The sequence below is a fragment of the Theropithecus gelada genome, chromosome 11 (assembly GCF_003255815.1).
Source record: "Theropithecus gelada isolate Dixy chromosome 11, Tgel_1.0, whole genome shotgun sequence".
Classification (NCBI taxonomy): Eukaryota; Metazoa; Chordata; class Mammalia; order Primates; family Cercopithecidae; genus Theropithecus; species Theropithecus gelada.
Genome location: NC_037679.1, coordinates 10,050,719 through 10,076,741, shown reverse-complemented (window position 1 = coordinate 10,076,741; position 26,023 = coordinate 10,050,719). Strand labels below are relative to the sequence as shown.

General features: G+C 41.0%; 1 protein-coding gene across 1 annotated transcript in view; it reads right to left on the bottom strand.

Annotated features, from left to right (window-relative positions):
- The window catches only part of TMPRSS12 (transmembrane serine protease 12), a 45,618-nt gene extending 25,660 nt beyond the window's left edge, over positions 1 to 19,958 (bottom strand). Inside the window, exons 1-3 of the mRNA XM_025402831.1 lie at positions 19,730 to 19,958; positions 18,869 to 19,064; positions 3,473 to 3,741 (exon numbers count right to left, since the gene is read on the bottom strand). Coding sequence (XP_025258616.1) covers positions 3,473 to 3,741; positions 18,869 to 19,064; positions 19,730 to 19,916 — 652 coding nt within the window. The 5' untranslated portion in view covers positions 19,917 to 19,958. The remainder of the gene's footprint in view (positions 1 to 3,472; positions 3,742 to 18,868; positions 19,065 to 19,729) is intronic.
- Positions 19,959 to 26,023: the final 6,065 nt, after the last annotated feature.

Here is a 26,023-nt window from a genome sequence, read left to right as displayed (position 1 = left end):
GCTATGGGACAGACTTCAGCTTTATGGTGTTTTTCCCTACTTCCCAACTTGGACAAGTTTTATTCCTTAACCATCTCCTTCCAAGGCCCATGAAACCACTGAAATCAATATTACAAGTTAACATTTTGGCAAATACTCTCAAGATCAAAGTTAACTTCTGTGTTCCAGTTCCCTCTCTAAGTTTCTATTTCACACCGAGTCCTTAACCTACGTATTCTTCCTCTTTAATAGTCTTCAGTGGGGACCTTGGTATGTACCTGTAATCTACCATGTTCTGAAGAACTAATTTAATTCTCAAAACAACTCTATGATGAGTATCATTGCTCTCACTTTAAAGATCACGAAATGGTATGACATTGTGAAAGATGAAATATTAGGCTCACGCCTGTAATCCCAGCACTTTGGGAGGCTGAGGTGGGCGGATCACGAGGTCAGGAGATCAAGACCATCCTGGCCAACATGGTGAAATCCTGTCTCTACTAAAATACAAAAAATTAGCCAGGTGTGGTGGCATGTGCCTATAGTCCCAGCTACTCGGGAGGCTGAGGCAGGGGAATCGCTTGAACCCAAGAGGCGAAGGTTGCCGTGAGCTGAGATGCACCACTGTACTCCACCCTGGAGACAGAGCAAGACTCCCTCTCAAATGGATCCGGGAAATATATATATATATATAGATAGATAGATAGATACATAGATATAGATATATAATATTAATCATATAGTGGAAATACATGAGATTTGCAACAGGCAGAACTGGGCTTGAATTCTGACTTTATCATTTAGTTCTTTTATTAGTTCAAGCAACTTATTTAACCTCTTTAAGCTTTACTTCATTCATTTTATAGTATTTTCTACAGTGTTGCTGGGGGTATTAAATGAGATAATGCATTGCAATGCTTAGCATTTTAGTAAGTACCTGGCCCTAAACAAATGGTAGTTGCTTCTATTATTGTTGTTGTAATTGTTATTAAAGAGTCAATAACATGCCCATGGTCATTCAGCTAGCACATGGTGGCAGGCTGGGACTCAGAATTAAGTCTGTGATTCTAAAGCTCGTGTTCCTTTCCCTACACCATGTTGCTTTCCTTATCTTCCTTAAAAAGTATTCACAGATGGAAAAAAAGAAAAATAATAATTCGCAGGTCTTTCGTACATTTATCTACTTCCTACCTAAATAATCCACAATTATTTAAACGGCTAGGGCCTGTGGGGAATAGGAAGAAAACAGGAGTCTTAGTACTTAACCTCATATATTCCTAACTGGACTATGATTTCCTCAAGAACAGTTTAATGTAGTTATTAAATATTCAGGCTTTACAATAAAAGAGACTTGGATTTGAATCCCAGCTTCTTAATCTCTAAGATTCTCAATTACTGGTCTGTTAAATGGGGTAAAGATAACATTAACTCCCTTTTAGGAATATTGGGGGCATAGGATAAAGCAGTATATTTAAAACAGGACCCAGGACAGGCATGGTGCTCATGCCTATAAACTCAGCTACTCAGGAGACTGAAGCAGCTAGATTGCTTGAGGCCAGGAGTTTGAGACCAGCCTGGGCAACACAGCAAGACCGTCTCTTAAAAACAAACAAACAAAAGCTGGGCACAATGGCTTATACCTGTAATCTCAGCACTTTTGGAGGCTGAGGCAGGAGGATTTCTTAAGGCCAGGAGTTCAAGACCAGTCTAGGAAACATGGCAAGACCCTGTCTACAAAAAAATGAAACAATTAGCTGGGCACGGTGGCACATGCCTGTAGTCCCAGCTACTTGGGAGGTTGAGGCAGGAGGATTACTTGAGACCAGGAGGTCAAGGTTACAGTGAGCCATGATCGTGCCACTGCATTCCAGCCTAGGTGACAGAGCAAGACCCTATCTCTTAAAAAAAAAAAAAAACAAAAAAAAACATATATACATACATAATACATTTGAAAAAGCTGGGCATAGTGGCACGTGCCTGGAGTCCCAGCTATTGGAGAGGCTGAAGCAGGAGAATTGCTTGAGCCCAGGAGCTTGAGGCTGCAGTGAGCTATAATTACACCACTGCACTCTAGTAGCCTGAGTGACAGAGTGAGACCACCATCTCTAAAAAAAAAAAAGTGTTTTAAATAGCAACAAGAACAGAAACAAGACCTGAAACATGGTAAATGCTCCCAAATGGTAGCTCTTATTACCAAAGACAAAGAGGCTATGTCGTCTATGTTTTTATTCCTCCCATTAGTTCAGTCAGTTAACATTTAGTGCCCCTATGTACACTAAAAAAATATATTGCAATCAGCTTGCCTGATACCAAACAAGGCATTAAATTAAAAGGAAACTAAATATGATTCCTCATGGCCTGAAGCTTATTACTTAAGATAGAGAATCCTGCTGCAGAGCTGGCTTCATAATCTGTGAGTTCAAACTACAGAAACACTTGGAACTATCATTCTATCTTAACGTTCAAGTATCTTGGCATGTACAACCAGAGAAAGTCTCTATTTCTGCTTTGGAAGAGAATTTTCTCTCCCCTCTCACAAGGAAAAACAGATCCCTCAAAAAGTTGTTTTCAGTGTTTTATAAGAACCGATAATACTTTTCAATCTCATGGCATAAAGTGATAAAAAGATAATACACAGAAACAGTCAGGCATCACTTAATGATGGAGAACATTCTGAGAAATACATCGTTAGGCAATTTTGTTGTTGTGCAACCATGATAGAGTGTACTTACATAAACCTAGATGGTATAGTCTGCTGCACACGTAGGGTATATGGCATAGTCTTTTACTCCTAGGCTACATGCCTGTTCAGCTGTACTCAATATTGTAGACAGCTGTGATACAGGAGTAAGCATTTGTATATCTAAACACAGAAAAGGTACAGTAGGCCAGGCTTGATGGCTCATGCCTGTAATCCCAACACTTTGGGAGGCTGAGGTGGGTGGATCACAGGAGGCCAGGAGTTCGAGACCAGCCTGGCCAACATGGTGAAATGCTGTCTTTACTAAAAATACAAAAATTAGCTGAATGCTGGGCGTGGTGGCTCATGCCTATAATCCTCCCAGCACTTTGGGAGGCCGGGGTAGGCGGATCACCTGAGGTTGGGAGTTCAAGACCAGCCTGACCAACATGGAGAAACCCTGTCTCTACTAAAAATACAAAAATTAGCCAGGCATGGTGGCACATGCCTGTAATCCCGGCTACTTGGGAGGCTGAGGCAGGAGAATCACTTGAACCTGGGGGGCGGAGGCTGCAGTGAGCTGAGATTGTGCCACTGCACTCCATCCTGGGCAACAGAACGAGACTCTGGGGGGGGAAAAAAAAAAAGGTACAGTAAAAATATGGAAAAATAATCTTATAGACCACCATCGTGTGTGTGGTCTGTCATTAACCTAAATGTCATTATGTGGCACATGACTGTATATAAAAGATTTGACCTTCCTCTGCACATCATCAGGAAAATGTGTATCAGTAAAATTCAGACCATAATTACCTTCTTCTTTTGTTCTTCCCCAGCCACTTATAAAACACTTTGTGTTTCCGTCCAGGATTTGGAAAACATCAAAAGGTAGGCAAATAGGTTGAATATAGTCATTATACCTCACTGCTTTTTTTAAGTGAAAAAGTGCAATATCATTTACATAAGATTCCAAAATGAAGTTTGGATGAACAATGATTGCTTTAATTTTTATCTTCTTGGTATAAGGATGGTGCCCATGTATATTATTAGTTCCAATCACAGCTCTCCACATTAAAGGATCGCTGAAAGAAAGTAAACATTATTATTATAAACATCTTTATTTAACTAAGTACATATTCTTAACTTCCCACTAGTTTTTTTCTCATGTTAGATTAATAATAAAAAACTTTAATTCCAGTTTCATGTGACATAAAATATTAAATAACACAAATATCATGATCTAGGGAAGGAGAAAAAGACCAATGGGACAGAAAATTCAGAAACAGATTCAAGTACATGAGAATTTAATATGTTATTAAGGCAGCATTTTTTACCAATGGACAAAAGAATGAATTATTCAATATGTGGTATTGGGGCAACTAGCTGTTTGAAAAGATAAGTAAAATTAGATCCCTGAAATAACACTAAACACCAAAATAAACTCCAAATGGATTAAATATTTAAATGTACAAATCTTCTTAATAAAGAGTTCCCATCTTTCAGAGATACCCAAAGTGGTATGTCTGAGTTTTGCTGCAAAATAATTGGAGGGAGAATGGTGAGGTAGGTGAAACAAGATCAGGTATCAGTTGATAACAGGAAGCTGGGTGATGGGTACATGGGAGTTCGCTAAAATATTTCCTCTAGTTTTATAATTTTTTTGAAACTTACTGGAATGAAACATTTGGGTATTAACTTATTATGTGAATGAAAAAACTAAACCAGGGCCGGGCTCAGTGACTCACACCTGTAATCCCAGCACTTTGGGAAGTCGAGGTGGGTGGATCACGAGGTCAGGAGATTGAGACCATCCTGGCTAACATGGTGAAACCCTGTCTCTACTAAAAACACACACACACACACACACACACACACACACACACACACAAATTAGCCGGGCGTGGTGGCAGGCACCTGTAGTCCCAGCTGTTTGGGAGGCTGAGGCAGGAGAATGGTGTGAACCCGGGAGGTGGAGCTTGCAGTGAGCCAAGATCGAGCCACTGCACTCTAGCCTGGGCGACAGAGTGAGACTCCGTCTCAAAAACAAACAAACAAACAAACAAACAGAAAAAAATATAGATGAATATATAACATTGACACAAGAAAGGATTTGATAAAGCATGATATTAAAGGTAAAAACAAGAAGCAACTAATGGATCTTGGCCATCTTAAAAAAGCAAGCAAACAAGCAAGCAAAAAACCAAACCCAAAACAAGTGAAACAATTAAAACCACAAGAGGTTAACAGTAGTTAACATCTGGAATCGAATTCGGAAGGAGGAACTTTCACTTTATACACTGTCGCTTACAGATAACTTTTCATCTTTCAAATTGGCAGTGTTTATGTGAGTGCGCACGTGTGTGTGTGTGTGTGTGTTTGATGATAACACTCAGTCCACACCAGTTAGAGGAACAAGGGTACTCTTACTCATGGCAGAAAGTGTAATAGATGGGCAATCTGGCAACATGTATCAATAGCCTAAAAAAGCTGCATTACATTTGACTTGCAATTCTACTTCCTAGAATTTATCCCAAAGAAATAAAAGATGAACACACAAATTTAGCTATAAAAATATTTACCACAGAAATTTTGGCACATCTACAAAGTGGAATACAGGAGCAAAATAGATACGTTGACATGGAAAAATGCTTATGTTATGTAATTTAATGAAAAAGGCTATTTCACAGTTTAGCTATATAAGCCTGTTATATAAAATAATTTGCATATATGGCTAGAAAAATCTAGAAGACTATGTAACAAAAAACAGCTATTATTTCTAGGAAATGCAATAAATGATTCTTATTTTTTCTCATTTCTGTTTTCTCATTTTCTTACATTAAATACGTTATAGGCCGGGCATGGTGGCTCATGCCTGTAATCCCAACACTTTGGGAGGCCGAGACAGGCAGATTGCTTGAGCCCAGGAGTTTGAGCCCACCCTGGGCAACATGATGAAACCCTGTCTCTATAAAAAATACAAAAATTAGCTGGATGTGATGGCACATGCCTGTAGTCCCACCTACTTGAGAGGCTAGGTGGCAGGATTGCTTCAGCCCAGGAGGTTAAGGCTGCAGTGAGCCATGACTATGCCACTGCTCTCAAGCCTGAGCAACAGAGTGAGACCCTGTCTCAAAAACAAAAAACAAAACAAAACAAAAAAAAAATGTTTTACTTGTTTTTTTTAAATATAAAACTGTACATACACTTATCATTTGACAAGGTAGTCTCACTCTTGGGTATTTACAGAAGTGAAATGAAAACCTACATTCACACAAATGTTTATAGTGGCTTTACTCATAATTGACCAAACTGGAAACAAATATCCTTCAAGAGTAGATGGATTAACAAACAGTGGTACGTTCATATGTATTTGGCCATTCTTGCTTTGTTATAAAGAAATACTAGAGGCTGGGTAATTTATAAAGAAAAGAGGTTTAATTGGCTCACAGTTCTACAGGCTGCACAGGAACCATGGTGCTGGCATTGCTTGTGGTGAGGGCTTCAGGGAACTTACAATCATGAAGGAAGGGGAAAGGGGAACAGGAGCATCGCATGATGAGAAGGAGCAAGATAGCAAGTGGGGAGGTGCCAAACACTTCTATTTGTATGTTTTCCCTAACTTTTATTTTAGGTTTGGGGGTACATGTGCTGGTTTGTTACATAGGTAAACTGTGTGGCAGGGGTTTGGTGTGCAGATTATTTCACCACCCATGTGATGAGCATAGTACCCAATAGGTATTTTTTCAATCCCCTTCTCCACCCTCAAGTAGGCCCCAGTGTCTGTTATTCCCTTCTTCATGTTCATGTGTACTCAATGTTTGGCTCCCACTTATGAGAGATAACAACATGTAATATTTGGTTTTCTGTTCCCGTATTAATTTACTTAGGATAATGGCCTCTAGTTCCAGCCATGTTGCTACAAAGGAGATGATTTCATTCTTTTTCATGACTGCATAGTATTCCATGGTATATACGTGCCACATTATCCAGTCCATCATTGATGAGCATCTAGGTTGATTCCAGTCTTTGCTATTGTGAATAGTGCTGCAGTAAATATATGCATGCATGTGTCTTTATGGTAGAATTATTTATATTTCTTTAGGTGTATATCCAGCAATGGGATTGCTGGGTCAAACAATAGCTCTGTTTTAAGTTCTTTGATAAATCTCCATACTGGTTTCCACAGGGACTGAACTAATTTCCATTCCCATCAGCAGTGTATAAGCATTTGCTTTCTCCATAGTCTTGCCAGCATCTGTTATTTTTTTACTTTTTAATAATAGCCATTCTGATTGGTGTGAGATAGTGTCTCATTGTGGTTTTGATTTGCATTTCTCTGATGTTGAGCATTTTTTCATGTTTCTTGGCCATATGTATGTCTTTTGAGAAGTGTCTGTTCATGTCCTTTGCTCATTTTAAAATGGGGTTGTCTAGTGTTTGCTTGCTAATTTGTTTAAGTTCCTTATAGATCCTAGATATTAGACCTTTGTTGAATGCATAGTTTATAAATATTCTGTAGGTTGTCTGTTTACTCTGTTGATAGTTTCTTTTACTGTGCAGAAGCTCTTTAGTTTTATTAGATCCCACTTGTCAATTTTTTTGTTGCAGTTGCTTTTGGAGTCTTTGTCGTGATGTCCTTGCCAGCAGCTTTGTTTCTGGGTTCTCTAACCTGTTCTATTGGTCTATGTGTCTCTTTTTGTACCAGTACCATGCTGTTTTGGTTACTGTAGCCTTCCAGTACAGTTTGAAGTCAGGCAGTATGATGCCTCCAGCTTTGTTCTTTATGCTTAGGATTCCTTTGGCTATTTGGGCTCTCTTTTGTTCCATATGAATTTTAGAATAATTTTTAAAATTCTGTGTAAAATGTTGTTGGTGATTTGATTGGAATAGTGTTGAATCTGTAAATTGCTTTGGGCAGTATGGCCATTTAAACAATAATGATTCTTCCTATCCATGAGCATGGAATGTTTCTCCATTTTTTTTTTTTTGTCATCTATGACTTCTTTCAGCAGTGTTTAATAATTTGTTTTGTAGAGAGCTTTCACATGCCTGGTTAGATGTATCCTTAGATATTTTAATCTTTTTGTGGCTATTGAGAATGGGATTAGGCCGGGCGCGGTGGCTCAAGCCTGTAATCCCAGCACTTTGGGAGGCCAAGACGGGCGGATCACGAGGTCGGGAGATCGAGACCATCCTGGCTAACACGGTGAAACCCCGTCTCTACTAAAAAATACAAAAAACTAGCCGGGCGAGGTGGTGGGCGCCTGTAGTCCCAGCTACTCGGGAGGCTGAGGCAGGAGAATGGCGTAAACCCGGGAGGCGGAGCTTGCAGTGAGCTGAGATCCGGCCACTGCACTCCAGCCTGGGCGACAGAGCGAGACTCCGTCTCAAAAAAAAAAAAAAAAAAAAGAAAAAAAGAGAATGGGATTCATTCTTGATTTGACTCTCAGCTTGGATTTCATTGGTGTATAGAAATGCTGCTGATTTTTGTACATTGATTTTTTAATCCTGAAATTTTGCTGAAGTTGTTTATCAGATCTGGGAGCCTTTGGGCAGAGACTATAGGGTTTTCTAGGTATGGAATCATATTGTCTACAAACAGAGATAGTTTGACTTCCTCTCTTCCCATTTGGATGCCTTTTATCTCTTTCTGTTGCCTGGTTGCTCTGGTTAGGACTCCAGTACTATGTTGAATAAGAGTGGTGATAGTGGGCATCCTTGTCTTGTTCCAGTTCTCCAGGGCATTTCCAGCTTTTGCCCATTCAGTATGATATCGGCTATGGGTTTGTCATAGATGGCTCTTATTATCTTGAGGTATGTTCCTTCAATGCTTAGTTTTCTGAGGGTTTTTAACATGAAGGGATTTGAATTTTATCAAAAGCCTTATCTGTATCTATTGAGATGATCATGTGGTTTTTATTTTTAGTTTTAGTTCTGTTTTAGTTCTGCATATGTTGAACCAACTTTGCATCCCAGGAATAAAGCCTACTTGATCATGGTGGATTAGTTTTTGATGTGCTGCTAGATTCAGTTTGCTAGTATTTTGTTGAATATTTCTGCATCTATGTTTACGAGGAATATTGGCCTTAAGTTTTCTTTTTAGATCGTGTCTCTGGCAGGTTTCAGTTATCAAAATGATGCTGGCTTTGTAGAATGAATTAGGGAGGAGTCCTTCCTCCTCAATTTTTGAAATAGTTTTAGTAGGACTGGTACCACCACTTTTATACACCTGGTAGAATTTGGCTGTGAATCCTTCTGGTCCAGGACTTTTTCTGGTTGGTAGGTTTTTTAAATTACTGATTTAGTGTTGGAACTTGTTATTGGTCTGTTCAGAGTTTCAATGTCTTCCTGGTTCTATTTTTTGAAGTTGTATGTTTCCAGGAATTTATCCACTAGGTTTTCTAGTTCGTGCGCATTCAGATTTTCGTAATAGTCTTTGAGGGTATTTTATATTTCTGTGGGGTTGGTGGTACTGTCCCCTTTGTCATTTCTGATTTTGTTTATTCGGATCTTCTCTATTTATTTTTTCTTTCTTTCTTTTTTTTTTTTTTTTTGTTAGTCTAGCTAGTGGTCTATCAATCTTATTTATTCTTTCAGAAAACTTTTGGTTTCGTTGATCTTTTGTATGTTTTTTTGTGTCACAACTTCATTCAATTCAGCTCTGACTTTGGTTACTTCTTTTCTTCTGCTAGCTTGGGGGTTGGTTTGTTCATTTTTCTCATTCCTCTAGGTATGATGTTAGGTTATTAGTTTGAGATCTTTCTAATTTTGGTGTGGGCATTTGGCACCGTAAACTTTCCTCTTAACATTGCTTTAGCTGTTTGCCAGAGATTTGGGTATGTTGAATCCTTGTTTTCGTTAGTTTCAAAGAATTTCTTTTTTTTTTTTTGAGACGGAGTCTCGCGCTGTGTCACCCAGGCTGGAGTGCAGTGGCGCGATCTTGGCTCACTGCAATCTCCGCCTCCCAGGTTCACGCCATTCTCCTGCCTCAGCCTCCGAGTAGCTGGGACTACAGGCGCCCGCCACCACACCCGGCTAGTTTTTTGTATTTTTAGTAGAGACAGGGTTTCACCATGTTAGCCAGGATGGTCTCGATCTCCTGACCTCATGATCCACCTGCCTCGGCCTCCCAAAGTGCTGGGATTACAGGCTTGAGCCACCGCACCCGGCCAAATTTCTTTAATTCTACCTTAATTTCAGCATTTACCCAAAAATCATTCAAGAGAAGATTGTTTAATTTCCATGTAATTATATGGTTTTGAGAGATGGTGGTACTGATTTCTATTTTTATCATGTTGTGATCCAAGAGTGTGGATGGTATGATTTTGGGTTTTAAAAATTTGTTAAGAATTGTCTTATGGCTGAGTGTGTGGTCTATTTTAGAGTATGCATTATGTGGAGATGAAAAAAATGTATATTCTGTTGTTTTTGGGTGGAGTGTCTGTTAGGTCCATTTTGTCAAGCGTCAAGTTTAGATCCCAAATATCTTTTTAAGTGTTCTGCCTCAGTGATCTGTCTAATACTGTCAGTGGAGTGTTAAAGTCTCCCACTATTATTGTATGGTTATCTAAGTCTCTTCATAGGTCTCCAAGAACTTGTTTTATGAATCTAGGTCCTCCAGTATTAGGATAGGTAAGTCTTCTTATTGAATTGAACCCTTTATCATTATGTATTGCTCTTCTTTGTCCTTTTTTGGTCATTTTGGTTTAAAGTCTATTTTGTCAGACTGGGCGTGGTGGCTCATGCCTGTAATTCCAGCACTTTGGGAGGCCAAGGCGCATGGTTCACGAGGTCAGGAGTTCAAGACCAGCCTGACCAAGATGGTGAAACCCTGCCTCTACTAAAAATACAAAAATTAGCCAGGTGTGGTGGCAGGCGCTTGTAATCCCAGCTACTTGGGAGGCAGGAGAATTGCTTGAACCTGGGTGGCAGAGGTTGCAGTGAGCCGAGATCGTGCCACTTCACTCCAGCCTGGGTGACAGAGTGAGACTCCATCTCAAAAAAATAAATAAAGTCTGTTTTGTCTAAAATAAGAATAGCAACCCCTGCTCTTTTTTGTTTTCCATTTACTTGATAGATTTTGCTCCATCCCTCTACTTTGAGCATGTGGATGTCACTGCATGTGAGATGTCTCACTCTTAAAGACAATGTACAGTTGGGTTCTGTTTTTTTTTTAATCCAACTTGCCAGTCTGTGCATTTTAAATGGGGTGTTTAGCCTTTTTACATTAAAAGTTAATATTGATATTTGCAGATTTGATACTGTCGTCGTGTTGTTAGCTTGTTTAGGTAGACTTGATTGTGTAGTTGCTTTATAGTGTCAATGGTCTATGTACTTAAGTGTGTTTTTGTGGTGACTGGTAATGGTCTTTCATTTCCATGTTTAGTACTCCCTAAGGATCTCCTGTAAGGCAGGTCTGGTGGTAATTAATTCCCTTAGCATTTGCTTGTCTGAAAAGGATCTTATTTCTCCTTCACTTACAAAGCTTAGTTTGGCTGGATATGAAATTCTCTGTTGGAATTTATTTTCTTTAAGGATGCTAAATATAGACCCCCAATCTTTTCTGGCGTGTAGAGTTTCTGCTGAAAGGTCTGCTGTTAGCCTGATGGGGATTCCCGTTGTAAGTGACCTGCCCTTTCTCTCTAGTCGCCTTGATGTTTTTTCTTTTACATTAACCTTGGAGAATCTGATGACTATATGTCTTGAGGATGGTATTCTTGTATAATATCTCACAGGGCTTCTCTAAATTTCCTGAATTTGAATGTCAATCTCTCCAGCAAGGCTGGAGAAATTTTTATGGACAATGTCCTCAAATAGGTTTTCCAAGTTGCTTGCTCTCTGTCCTTCTTTCAGGGATGTCAATAAGTTGTAGGTTTGGTCTCTTTACATAATCCCATATTTCTTGGAAGTTTTGTTCATTCTTTTTTCTTTATTTCTGTCTGAGTTGACTTGAAGAACTAGTCTTTCAGCTCTGAGATTTTTCTCAGCTTGGCCTATTCTGCTGTTAATACTTCCAATTATTAAATTCTTGTGAGGTGTTTTGTTTTTTTTTTTAGCTCTATAGATCAGTTTGGTTCTTTCTTAAAATGGCTGTTTCATCTTTCAGCTCTTGTATTATTTTACTGGATTTCTTAGATTCCTTGGATTGGGTTTCAGATTTCTCCAGAATCTCGTTTCTCTTCATTGCCATCCAGATTCTGAATTCTATGCCTCTCATTCCAGCCATTTCAGTCTGGTTAAGAACCATTGCTTGGGAGCTATTGTGGCCATTTGGAGGTAGGAAGAAACTCTGGCTTTTTGGGTTGCCAGGGTTCTTGCACTGGTTCTTTCTCATCTGTGTGGACTGTTATTCCTTTAATCTTTGAAGTTGCTGTCCTTTGGATGGAGCTTTTTGCTTTTATATTCTTTGGTGCCCTTGAGGGTTTGACTGTGTTATAAGTTGGGTTTAGTCAACTGGCATCATTTCTAAGTGATTTTAGGTGCACAAGACTACGCTCAGCATTCCTGGACTGTGAGCTCTAATCGTGGGGGACTTGGACAGGCTCATGGCTTTGTACTCTGGCCTCTCATAGTCGGGCACATGCTGCATGGGAAGACCCGAGGTGTTCCTGGCAACAAGGCTGCAATAAAGGATGCTGGCAAAAGCACTTTGGGCAGTGGCAGCAGGGTTCATGCTTGTGTGCATGTGCCAGCAGTAGCAGGGCAGCAGTGCAGCTGGGTCCACATGTGTGTGCACTGGTGGTGGCAGTGCAGTGGGGTCTGAACATGTACCAGCAGTGGTGGGGCAGAGGCATGGCAGGGTGCACTGGTGGCAGTAGTGCTACACACTTTTTTTAGACAGGGTTTTGCTCTGTCACCCAGGCTGAAGTACAGTGGCGTGAACATGGCTCTGTACTGCAGTGTCAACCCCCTAGGCTCAAGCAATCCTCTCACTTCAGCATCCTTAGTAGCTGGGACCACAGGCATGAGCCACCACACCTGGCTAATTTTTAAAGTTTTTTGTAGAGGCAGGGTCTCACTGTTTTGCTCAGGTGGTTTTTTGTTTGTTTGTTTGTTTGTCTGAGACGGAGTCTCGCTCTGTCACCCAGGCTGGAGTGCAGTGGCACGATCTTGGCTCACTATAAGCCTCCCAAAGTGCTAGGATTACAGGCGTGAGCCACCGCACCTGGCTGACCAGGCTGGTCTTGAACTCCTGGCATTAAGTGATCCTTCCGCTTCAGCCTCCCAAAGTGCTGGGATTATAGGTGTGAGCCAATGCACCTAGCTGGTGCTACCCACTATGAAACAAACAGATCTCATGTGAACTCACTTATCACCTAGGGAATGGTTGTAAGCCATTCATGGGGGATCTGCCCCCACAATCTAGTCACCTCCTACCAGGCCCCACCTCCAATACTGGGGATTACATTCCAACATGAGATTTGGAGTAGACACTCAAACTATATCATCATACAATGCAATACTACTCAGCAATAAAAACAAATAGTAATGATACACACAGTAACATGGATGAATCTCAAATGCATTATGCTAAGTGAAACCAAACTCATAAGGCTCCACACCATATGATTCTATTTATATGACACTCTGGAAAAAGCAAAACTATAAAGACAGAAAACAGATCAGTGGTTGCCTGGCAATGTAGGAGGGAGGGGGTTTACGTCAAAGGGGTATGGGGGGGAGTTTTTGGAGGTGAAGAAACTTGTTCTGTGCCTTCTATTGGTAATCACATGACTATGCATTTGTCCAATTCACAGAACTGTACACTAAAAATAATGAATTTTACTACATGTTGTTATATCTTAATAAAATCATTTTTGTCATTTTTTTTTTTTAAAGGAATGATCTGACACACAAAACAGCATGGATGAATCTCAAATGCATTCTGCTAGGTAAGTAAGTCAAGCTCAAATGCCTATATATTGCATGACTCTGTTTATATCACATCCTGAAAATGGAAAAACTGTAAGGGATAGACGACAGATCAATGGCTGCCAAGGGTTGGATGCAGGGGCAGGGGTTGGCTACAAAGGGTCATGATAGGATTTAAGGTTATGGAACTGTTCTAAATCTTGATTGTAGTAATTACATGACTATCTACACTGTCAAAAGTTGTAGAACAGAACTTTTTTAAAAGGTAAATTTTACTGCATGTAAATGAGGCCTTAACTTTAAAAAGAAAATAAGGCCATGAGTGAGAAAACTGAGAAAACAAAAATAGATCCAAAAGGTTATTTCTACTAATGTGAGTTAGGACTGGCTGTACGAAAAAGCCTCTAAGTTTTAATACGTATCAGTGCTGCTGGACCACAACATATTCTTTCTCAGTTCCAGTTACATAGAGATAATTCAAACAATATCCTCTTTCCCTTTTCTAGAAATATCCATTGGTGGCTGGATGCAGTGTCTCATGCCTGTAATCTCAGCCTTTTGGAAGGCTGAGGTAGGAAAATAGCTTGAGCTTAGGAGTTAGAGACAAGCCTGGGCAATATAGCAAAACCCCATGTCTACAAAATACAAAAATTAGGCATGATAGCACATGCCTGTAGTCCCAGCTACTTGGGAGGCTGAGGTGGGAGGACTAATTTATCCTGGGAGATTGATGCTGCAGTGAGCCAAGATTGTGCTATTGCACTCCAGCCTAGGTGACAGAGCAAGACCCTGTCTCAAACAAACAAGAAGAAATACCCGTTGGTGCTTATATACCCATATCTATATCCTGGGCAAGGATGAGTGCCCTGCCCACTCTGTTGTCAAGGTGCTCTCATTTAATATATGACCCAGGTCCCCTGACCACAGCTCTCTGGGAAAGAGATAGGCCACTAATAAGGGTTTATTCATAAATTGAGCAACGGTGGTATCACCTAGATTGAAAAGCTGGGCTGGGATAATCAGATAATTCATCATGAAAATTGATGAGAAGGCCAGTTAGCAATAGGGGCTGAAGCTGAAAGATTATGAGATAGAATGAAGGACCATAACGTATCATGTATAAGTTCGTGTTACAAGGAAGCCATTCAGTGAAAGGGAAAAAAGGGCAGACAAAAAACAAAACAACGACGACAAAAACAATGCCTTCAGAGACACCTAGCTATAAACAGCTCCACCCCCAATATCATTCCTCATATGATGATCCTGGCTGCGTATCAGAATCCAGTGCTTTGAAAAGGAGCTGAGACCATGACTGGTTCTTAGAGACTAAACTGATTTCTCTTAGAGACTAAACTGATTCCTCGGTGGGAAGTGGGGAAGGCAAATCCAACACAGTGGCCAGCAGGAAGTTGACGAGGGAGCTTGAAGATATCTACCAATGTGGAATGAAGTATTTTATAATAACAAGCATCCAATATGATAAAGCTCACTCATTGACTTAGCAAGGCTTTTTTTTTTGTCTTTTTTCCTGACAACCTTTTATTTGATCAAAGGGCCTTCAAAATAGAAATCAACTTTCCAATAGAGTTTCCAAACCTATCACCATAAACTTGATGAAAAAGGACAAGCCTGTCTTCCAGTAACTAGTGCGAAAAACTGGACACTAATAACTAAACTTGGCCAAGTAGTCCAGTACCTCATATTACTGGCGAAAGAACTCAGACCTAAGCATCCCTTTCATGCTGATCTAGTTGAAGAATATTCTTTTTTTTTTTTTTGAGATGAAGTCTCACTCTGTCACCCAGGCTGGAGTTCAGTGGCACGATCCCATCTCACTGCAACCTCCGCCTCCCGGGTTCAAGTGATCATCCTGCCTCAGCCTCCCAAGTAGCTGGGACCACAGGCGCCCACCACCACGCCTGGCTAATATCTTGTATTTGTAGTAGAGGCGGGGTTTCACCATGTTGGCCAGGCTGGTCTCCAACTCCTAACCTTGTGATCCACCTGCCTCCGCCTCCCAAAGTGCTGGGATTACAGGTGTGAGCCACCACACCCAGCAGGTTCTGTCATCTTAATAATAGTGTTCTCCAATCCATGAACACAGGATGTATTTTCATTTATTTATTTACGTCTTCTTGTTGCCCTCCAGCCTAGGCAACAAGAGCAAAACCCCCTCTCAAAAAAAAAAAAAAAAAAAAAAAAGGGATGACAGAACTACCCAAAGCAATCTTTTCCCCAATATGGGAAAATGTGGATTTCCCCATATTGCTTTGTAGACTGTAAACTTTCTAAAGAGTTTTTAGAGTTTTTAGACTGAATGCAATGCCTATCAAAATCCCAATGACTTTTTTTTCAGAAATAGAAAAACCCATCCTAAAATTCATATGGAATATTAAGAGACTCCAAATAGCTAAAATAATCTTGAAAAAGAAAAATATAGTTGGAGGACTCACACTTCCTGATTTCAAAACTTAGTGCAGGCCGGATGCAGTTGCTCACACCTGCAATCCCACCACTTTGGGAGGCCAAACTGGGCAGATCACTTGAGCCCAGGAGTTTCAGACTAGCCTGGGCAACATAGTGAAACCCCGTCTCTACAAAAAAATACAAAAATTAGTCAGACATGGTGGTGCACACCTGTCGTCCCAGTTATTCAGGAGGTTGAGGTGGGAGGATCACCTGAGCCTGGGAGGTAGAGTTCGCAGTGAGCTGAGATCATGCCACTGCATGCCAGCCTGGGTGACAAAGCAAGACTCTGTCTAAAAAACAAAACAAACAAAAACACCACCAACAAAAAATACTTACTACAGAACCATACTAATCCAAACTGTGTGTGATACTAGCATAAGGACAGATATATACATCAGTGGAGAAGAATTGAGAGCCGAGAAACACACCCTCTCATATATGATCAATTGATTTTCAATGAAGGTGCCAATACCATCCAATGGGGAAAGGACAAACTTTTCAACAGATGGTGCTGGGAAAACTTGATAGCCACATGTAAAACAATGAAATTGTACCCTTACCTGATACCTTATGCAAAAAGTGACTCAAAATGGATCAAAGACCTAAATATAAGAGCTAAAGCTATAAAACTCTTAGAAGAAAACATAGGGGAAAAGCTTCGTGATACTGGATTTGATATAATGATTTCTTACATATTACACCAGAAACACACGCAACAAAAGAGAAAAAATAGATAAATCTGACTTCATCAAAATGAAAAGCTTTTGTGTATCAAAGGACACTATCAAGAGAGTGAAAAGATGACCCACAGAATGGGAGAAAATATTTGCAAGTAATGTGTCTGACAACAGATTAATATCCAGAATACAAAAAGAACTCCTACAACTCAACAACAAAAAAAGCCCAGTTCAAAAATGGACAAAGGACTTGAATAGATATTTCTCCAAAGAAGATATACAAATGGCCAATAAGCACATAGAAAGATGCTTAACATCACTAGTAATTTGGGAAATGGAAATAAAAGCCACAATGAGCTACCATTTCATATTAATTAGGATAGTTATCATAGTAGTAGTGTAAATATAAGTATGATAAGTCATAAGCTAGGAATATGGAGCCTGATGTTCTGGATCTACTTTTAATCAGTAGGGAGGGCTGAGGGACAGAAGCAGCAAATTTAAGATACTGCACAGAGAGCCTTCATAGGCCTTGGGGACTACTTGGAGAGGTGAAGTGGGAGAAATTAGATAACTCTCTGGGTAATGGAGCTGTTGATGATGCTATTGACTGAGAAAACAGAGAAGAAATAGTATCAGAGGAAAGTAAATTCTATTTTGGACTTATTTCGAATGTGACTCCAATATATATGCATGGTAGGGAGCTGGAAATATGACTCATCAGGAGAGACCTAGGAGTTGACAGCATATGGTGATTGCTGAAACAGGTAGATTAGATATCTCTAGGAAAGAGTACAGAATGATAGAGGGCAGAGGGCAAACTCTAGAAAACACTGCAATGTAAAGGATGACAAAGACTCATCAAAGAAGCAGGAGAAAAAAGTAGAGTGGTGTCTTATAAATCAAGAAAAGAGATAATTTCAAGAAGAGGATGTGGTCAACATTGCCAAAGGCTGTAGAGGTCAAAAAGGATGGGAACTGAGATGAAGTCATTGGATTTGGCATGGAGGTGGATCTTTAATAGCATTTGGCCACAAAAATCAGACTGCAAATGGATTTTATGGGTCAATGGAGGTGAAGCAAAAGAGAGTCTCTTTTTCAAAGAGTCTAATAGTAAAGGCCAAATCTGGCATGTCTCTTATTTTCATACAGTCCACAAAGCATGTTTTTTACATTAAAAAACATTTTAAATATAGGGACAGGGTCTCACTATATTGCCCAGGCTGGTCTCAAACTCGTGGCCTTAAGTGATCCTCCCGTCTTGGCTTCCCAAAGCATTGGGATAACAGATGTGAGCCACCGTGCCCTACTCTACATTTTTAAATGGCTGAATCAACCAAAATATTTCATGACAGGTTAAACTTATATGAAATTCAGATTTCAGTGTTCATAAAGTTTTACTGGATTATAGCCATGCTCATTCAATTACTTATTGTCAGTGCTGGTTTTCATGCAATTGTGAGAGAGACCATATGACCTTCAAAGCATAAAATATTGACTACCTTTATGGAAAGTTTACCAGCCTCTAATTTAAAGGATCCATGATCGGGCATGGTGGCTTACACCTGTAATCCCAGAACTTTGGGAGGCTGAGGCGGGCAGATCACGTGAGGTTAAGAGTTCAAGACCAGCCTGGCCAACATGGTGAAACCCCCATCTCTACTAAAAATACAAAAATTACCCGGACATGGTGGCAGGCACCTGTAATTGCAGCTACTCGGGAGGCTGAGGCAGAAGAATCGCATGAACCCAGGAGGCAGAGGTTGCAGTGAGCCAAGATTGCACCACTGCACTCCAGCCTGGGTGACAGAGCGACACTCCATCTCAAAATAAATAAATAAATAAATAAAAAATAAAGGATTCCTGGGTGCAGGGCTAGGGGAGGGATAGCATTAAGAGAAATATCTAATGTAGGTAGATGATGGGTTGATGCGTGCAGCAAACCACCATGGCACATGTATACTTCTATGTAACAAATCTGCACATTCTGCACATGTACCCCAGAACTTGAAGTATAATAATAATAAAAATAATAATAAAGGATTCCTTTCAACAAACACACTGTACTATGTATAAGGCATTATGGCTATTTGCAAACATAGCTTAACTGAAAATGGGTGAAGTTAAATGGTCCTCTATCACTTCAAAATATCCCGTAAGAAAATAAAATAGTTGTGTTCTAAATACATACCTAGCGTCTTTGGTGCAGTGGGCAGCTGTGAGGACCCACCTCTCTCTCACTAGGGTTCCCCCACATACATGAGCAAGAGTATGATCATATTTAATCTGCAGGCTCACCACCCATGGCCATGCACCAGCTTGAGCTTCTGTGCCCCCTATAATCCGAGACCCTTGCAACACATCCTTAAGCGGTGCTGTTCCACAATCTAGAAATAAAAATGATAGATTATTTGGACTGAGCATCTATTATGTGTTACTTCCTAAGCTGAACGTATTAATGAAATCCTTTAAATTCCTATGTTAAACATAAAGCAAGCTAACATACCTGAGACATGCCCATATTTTGAAAGAAACTTGGACAGTTAAGACAAATATGCCATAATCGATTACTTACAAATAGACATGAAGTCAACAAAATTCATTAATTTTAAAACTCCATTCCCCAAATATATAAAAATAAAATTTTTGGGCCACGTATCACCTTCTTCCCTGTGTGAAACAGCAGTTGAAGAGCCTGGACACGGTGAGTCGAGAGCTGCAAATTCTCATGCTCACCATTTCACTTGTTGGGCTAATTTTTCTCACCTAATAGCACTCCCTTTCAACTCTTTATCCCCTGACTTATTCATATATAAAATGAGGATGATAAAACCCAGAATGTTTTGAGGAGAAAATACAGATTCACAATACAAATTGTCATTTTACTAATACAACTACTGTTATTATAACCTGTTGAGAAACTGCTTGGGTATGTAAAATTTTGGTTAAAGGCCGTTGGAACACCAGAAAAGGAGAAACCCGAATTCAAAGACTATACCGGTGGGGAAAAGGTAAGAGAGGCCCCCCAGAGACAAGCACGAACAGGTACTGCCCTTTGCATGCGCCCCTCCCTGCCTCCGCCGCCCGAGCCTCTTGCGGGCGGCCTCCGTCTGCTGGGAACCAGCGGCCCGTTCCAGCGAGGGGCCAAGGCTGTGCCTTCCGGGGGGCGAGTCGTGGTCTGAGTGTAAGTGAGAGCTCCCCACAAACAACAGCGCCACGCTCAGGAGCCGCAGCCGCATTTTGGAGGTTGGTGAGCAAGATGGCGGCAGGTTCTTCCCACCCGCCCCGGGCACGCGGGGCGCGCGGCCTGGCCGGGAGGCGCGAGTGCGGCCGGGGGGTGTCGGAAGACGAGGAGTCGGTCAGTTTAGAAAGAACCCCTCACTCTCAAGGCCTGATCAGCTTCCTCATCCACCGCTATCCCCCAGGTGATGTCTGATCACCCTGACCTGTCCAGCAAGAATCCTGTTAGGTCGGTTAACCGGAATCCCATTACTCCTGATGCTCCCTCTTAGTAATTTTCCATCCACTGACCCCTCTATCCTGCTCATTGGCTATAAATTCTCTCTTGCCCCTGCTCTGTTTGGATTTTAGCCCAGTCCCTCTACCCACTACAAAATCCCATTGCCATGGTCCGTGTCCCTATCTGGATGGTCCTGATAAAGTCTGCCTTCCTGTGCTTTAATGAGTATCACTGAATAATTTTTCTTTAACATAACCCGAAGTTTTTAAGAATGATGTCTAATGTTCAGTTGTAAATTGTTCTCTTTTTTATCTTGACCTATACTGAACTTTGCCTTTGTTAACCCAACACCTTCAGTAATAAGAAGACCGTGTGGGAAGTTGGTGAGGTGGTGGAGAGTTAGAGGTCAATAAAAGGACAATTGCCTTGCTCATACCATCCTTCCGAGGCTGGTGCCGTTGGCAGCATTAGATAAAAGGAGCATATTAGTTTGGGGCTTACACATGGTAACATGTGGGGAAGGGAGCAGAGGCTCAGAGCTGTGCCGAAATCAGGGGGTGGAGGAGGTGATATTGGAGAAACAAATTGCAGCATGAGCTGATCTCTGTGGGCTGACAAGAAACAAAGTCCTTGTTCCCCAGGTATTTTAGTAGAAGGTGTTATTAGAAAGGGGGAGAAACACAGTTGGGGTGTGTGTATTTGTGTGTGTGAGATGTGGTCAGATTGTGTATGCCTTTGTAAACAGGGCAAGATGACTTTTTTTTTCTTTTTTTAAACCCATAGCCAACATGATAGGGATGATGGGTCTTGCAATGACAGATAATAGAGGTTCAACAGACTTATAAAGCAAGTATATGCAGCCAAGTCATCAAATAGCAGTGACACAGGCAGTGGGCTGCGCACAGTGGCACATGCCTGTAGTCCCATTTATCAGGAGGCTGAGGCAGGAGGATTGCTTGAGCCCAGGAGTTCTGGGCTGTAGTATACTATGTCAGCTGGTTAATGCACTAAGTTTGGCATCAATATGGTGACCTTCGGGTAGTGGGGAACTACCGGGTTGCCTAAGGAGGGGTGACTGGCCCAGACTGGAAATAGAGTTGATCAAAATTCCTGTGTTGATTGGTAGTGAGATCGTGCCTGTGAATAGCCACAGCACTCCAGCCTGGGCAACATAGCAAGACCCCATCTCTCTAAATAAAATGAAAAAGGCTGGGGATCATAACTGCAGAGGTCTTCTTCCTGGATTTCCTCTGCCTTTTCTCCTCTCCTGCACTGTCATTTCCTCTCTTTGGTGGGATCACTCCTATCCACAGAGAAATATCCTCTGGTGTGGTAGGTAGCCTACAACATGCCCGCCAATGAACCCTGTCTCCCGGTATTCACATCCTTAGTGAGTTCCCTCTCCTTTAGTGTCGGCTGGATTTCGTGACTCACTTCCAGTAAATAGAAAGTTACAGAGATGATGGGCTACCACTTTCAAGATTAGGTTATAAAAAGATTGTGACTTCTGTCCTGAGCACCCTCTTCAGCCCTGTTGCTCTGAGGTAAAGCTGCTGCCATGTTGTAAGCTGCCCTGTGGACATGTAGAGAGGCTGCCAGCAAGAGCCACCGAGGAACTGAAGTCCTCAGTTGAACAGCCGCAAAGAGCTGAATCATGCAATACCGCATGATCTGCTTAGAGGCAGATCTTCCCCTGATCACACCTTCAGATGAGACCACAGTGCCAGCTGACACCCTCACTGCAACCTCATGAGAGACCTTAAGTCAGAGACACCCAACTAAACTACACTCAAAAGTTCTGACCCACAGAAAGTACAAGATAAGTTGTTGTTTTAAGCCACTGCATTTTGGGATAATTTGTTATGCAGCAACAGATAATATATCTGGTTTCTCCCACCTTTGAAAAATCTTCAATTGCCTTTATATCCCCTGCTTTCCTCTATAGCAAAATTTCACCCAAGAGGTTGTTTACAGTTACAGTTTCTACTTTCCACTTCTTCAACTTTTTTTTTTTTAATTCGTTTAGTAGAGACAAGGTCTACATTGCCCAGACTGGTTTCAAACTCCCGGCCTGAAGCAATTCATCCACCTCAGTCTCCCAAAGTGTTGGGATTACAGGTGTGAGCCACCGCACGCGGCCCACTTCTTCACTTTTTATTCCTGTCTTTGTGTTTTAAAAATGTTGTTGGTTTTTGTTAATTTTTAAGAATAGAAGCAGAACTTTATTTCTCCTCTCAGAAAAAGAGACCTTGTCCACAGAAGCTCTCTTAGCTTAACCAGCTTCATCCCATTACATTTTTTGTTTGTTTGTTTTGAGTCTCACTCTGTCACTGAGGCTGGAGTAGTGCAGTGGCATGATCTCAGCTCACTGTAACCTCTGCCTCCCGGGCTCAAGTGATTCTCCTGCCTCAGCATCCCAAGTAGCTGGGACTACAGGTGTGTGCTTTTTGTGTGTGTGTGTATTTTTTTGTAGAGACAGGGTTTCACTGTGTTGCCCAGGCAGGTCTCAAACTCCTGAGTCAAGCGATCAACCTACCTCAGCCTCCCAAAGTGTGGGGATTACAGGCATGAGTCACTGCGGCTTGACCCCATTAAAATTTTTTAGAGAAAATTAAGTGAGCCTCAAAACAAAACATCCTACCTCTCCTTTCCAAGTGAAACCTTAAGAGCCATGGTTATGGAGGATGAGGGCATTAGTACCAGGGCCTGGGGCCTGGGCTTTGGGGAGGCTTTGTCCTGCCACTTGGGGCATGTCTGAGTACTAGCAATTTTTAAAATAAAACTATTTTATTACACAGAATTTAAGTAATAACAGTACAAACATCCATGTATACACCACCCCATTCACTACATTTTTTTTGTTAAATATTTAATACATATAAAAGGATATTTATAAAATATATGCTCAGTTTAAAGAATAACAGTAGAAGAATACTCATTTAAGAGAAAGAAGATTATTTTTGCTTTTGAAATCCCCTGTGTATCTCTCCCTCATTCTGTCTTTATTTTTCTCTCAGAAGTAACCAATATTCTGGATTTTGTATTTACTTCACTTATTCTCATTATAAACCTTGCCATAAAGTATGGTAGCCACTCACCACATGTGACAATTTAAGTTCAAATGTAAATTAAATAAAAATTCAGTTCCTCAGTCACATGAGCCATACTTTAAGTGCTCAGTAGCCACACGTCACTTGTTACCATACTGGACAGCATAGTTGTAGAATATTTCCACCGTTGTGAAGAGTTCTATTATACAGCACTGCTTTAAACAATATAGTTTTTAGTTTCACATGTTTTTGAACTGTATTAGTCAGGATTCCCCAGAGAAACAGAACCAACAGGAGAGTGAGGGGGAAAAAAAAGAGAAAGAGAGATTTTGGGAATTAGCTCACATAATTACGGAGGCTGAGAAATCCCACAGTCTGCCATCTGCAAGCTGGAGAAACGGGAAAAACTGGTAGTGTGATTCATTTTGAGTTTGAAGGCCTGAGACCCAGGAGTGTTGATGTCTGAGGACAAGAGAAGATGTCCCAGCTCAAGAAGAGAAAGAATTTGTCCTTCTTTCACCTTTTTGTTCTATTGGGGACATCAACAGATTCGATGATGCCCACCTACAGTGGCGAGAACAATCTTCTTTACTCATTCTCCTGATTCCAATGCACGTCTCTTATGGAAACACCCTCACAGATATTCCCAGTTGTGATTACCAGCCATCTGGACATCCCTTAGCCCCATCAGTTTGACACATAAGATTAATCATTACATGAGCTTTATATAAATGGAATCATATGATAAATTTTCTTTTGCAGCTAGTTTTTGTTTTTTTATTCAGCATTAGGTTCTTTACATTCATTTCTGTGGTTATCTAACTGCAATTCATTTACTTTCACCCACCATCATGTGCATATGCCACAAAGTATTTATCTACTTTGGAATCTGTTATTGATGGACATTTGCATTGTTTCCAGGTTTTTTCTATTACAACTAATACTATTATGCATATGAGCATGAGTCTCTCTCGACTACATACTAGTGGTAGGATTACTGCATCATAAAGAATACCATCATCTTCTCCAAATAATGCCAAATTGTTTTCAAGAATGTTTCACCAATATTCTCTTCAAGCCAGTCATGGTGGCTCACACCTGTAATCCCAGCACTTTGGGAGGCTGAGGTGGGAGGATTGCATGAAGCCAGGAGTTCAAGACCAACCTGGGCAACATAGCAAGACCTCATCTCTACAAAAAATTTTAAAAATTAGCTGGGCATGGTGACACATACCTGTAATCACAGCTACTTGGGAAGCTGAGGTGGGAGGATCACTTGAGCCTAGGAGGAGCTCAAGGCTGCAGTGAACCATGATTATGCCACTGTACTCCAGCCTAGGTGATAGAGTGAGATCTTGTCCCTAAAAATAATTATTATTATATATATACAGATACATACACACATACCCATATATACATATACACGCATATATATACACATATACATACTCTTCAACTAGCAACATATAAATGGTCCCATTGCTCATGTCTTCACTGGTGGTTTTTCTTTGTGTGTGTGTGGCGGAGTCTCACTCTGTCACCCAGGCTGTAGTGCAGTGGCACAATCTCGGCTCACTGCATGCAGCCTTTGTCTCCCAGGTTCAAGTGATCCTCCTGCCTCAGCCTCCCGAGTAAGTGGGATCACAGGCGCCCACCACCACACCTTGCTAATTTTTGTGTTTTCAGTAGAGATGGGGTTTCACCATGTTGGCCAGGCTGGTCTCGAACTCCTGAACTCAAATGATCCACCTGCCTCGGCCTCCCAAAGTGCTGGGGTTACAGATGTGACCACCGCGCCTGGCCTTTAGGCATTTTTCTTTTCTTTTCTTTTGCTTTTTCTATAGGATCTGCCAGGTTGTAGCAAATGCTTTTTAATTTTTTACCTATCTTGTGGGTAGGAGTTGGGAATTGTGGTTTTAGTTTGCATTTTTCTGATTTTGAATGAGTTTGAGTATTTGAATATCTTTTCATATATTTAGGGAACATTCATTGACTATTTCATGTTGAGTACCAATTTATGTCATTTATTTGCTCATCTTTGTCTTTGCGTGTTGATTTCATTGACTGCCTTCTCCATGCCAGACCCTGTTGGAAGAGCTTAGGCTATAACAGAACACAAAACAGAAGACCTTGCCATCATGAGATTCACATATTGAATCATAAGAGATTTTTATAGGTCTGGATAATAATCCCGTTCCTGTTCCATGGTGAGCAGGTCTATGCAAACCTACCCCCAAAGGCTTGAGGGAGTCAAGAGGCTGAGGAAAGAGGCTGACAAATCCAGTTTCTCAGAAATATTTAATAGGGACATAGAAGTAATGTCTCTGGTAGCTGAGGGAGGGCACCCAACCTCCAGAAAGTATAGATAGCAAGCTTTTAGGGTTAAGATGTGCAGCTGGTCACACCTGACTTTCTTATGGAACTTGTGACAACTGGGTAGGTTAGATAAGCATCTTTCTGAGGGGGTATCTCTACTAAGGGCATTGTTTAAAGACATTGCTGCAGAACACCTTGGCATGCAGGAGTCATCAGTTATTATGGTGGTTTTGCTTCAAGATGACATCACTCTTGCCATTCAACAGGCTGTTTTCCTACAAATCCTGTGTCAATTTTTTGTTATAAATATTTCCTGGCCGGGCCCAGTGGCTGACACCTGTAATCCCAGCACTTTGAGAGGCTGAGGTGGGAGGATCACTTGAGGTCAGAGTTCAAGATCAGCCTGGGCCACAAAGTGAGACCCCATCTCTACAAAAAGAAAGAAAGAAAAGAAAATTAGCCGGAGGTGGTGACATACACCTGTGGTCCCAGCACAATGGGAGGCTGAGGCAGGAGGATC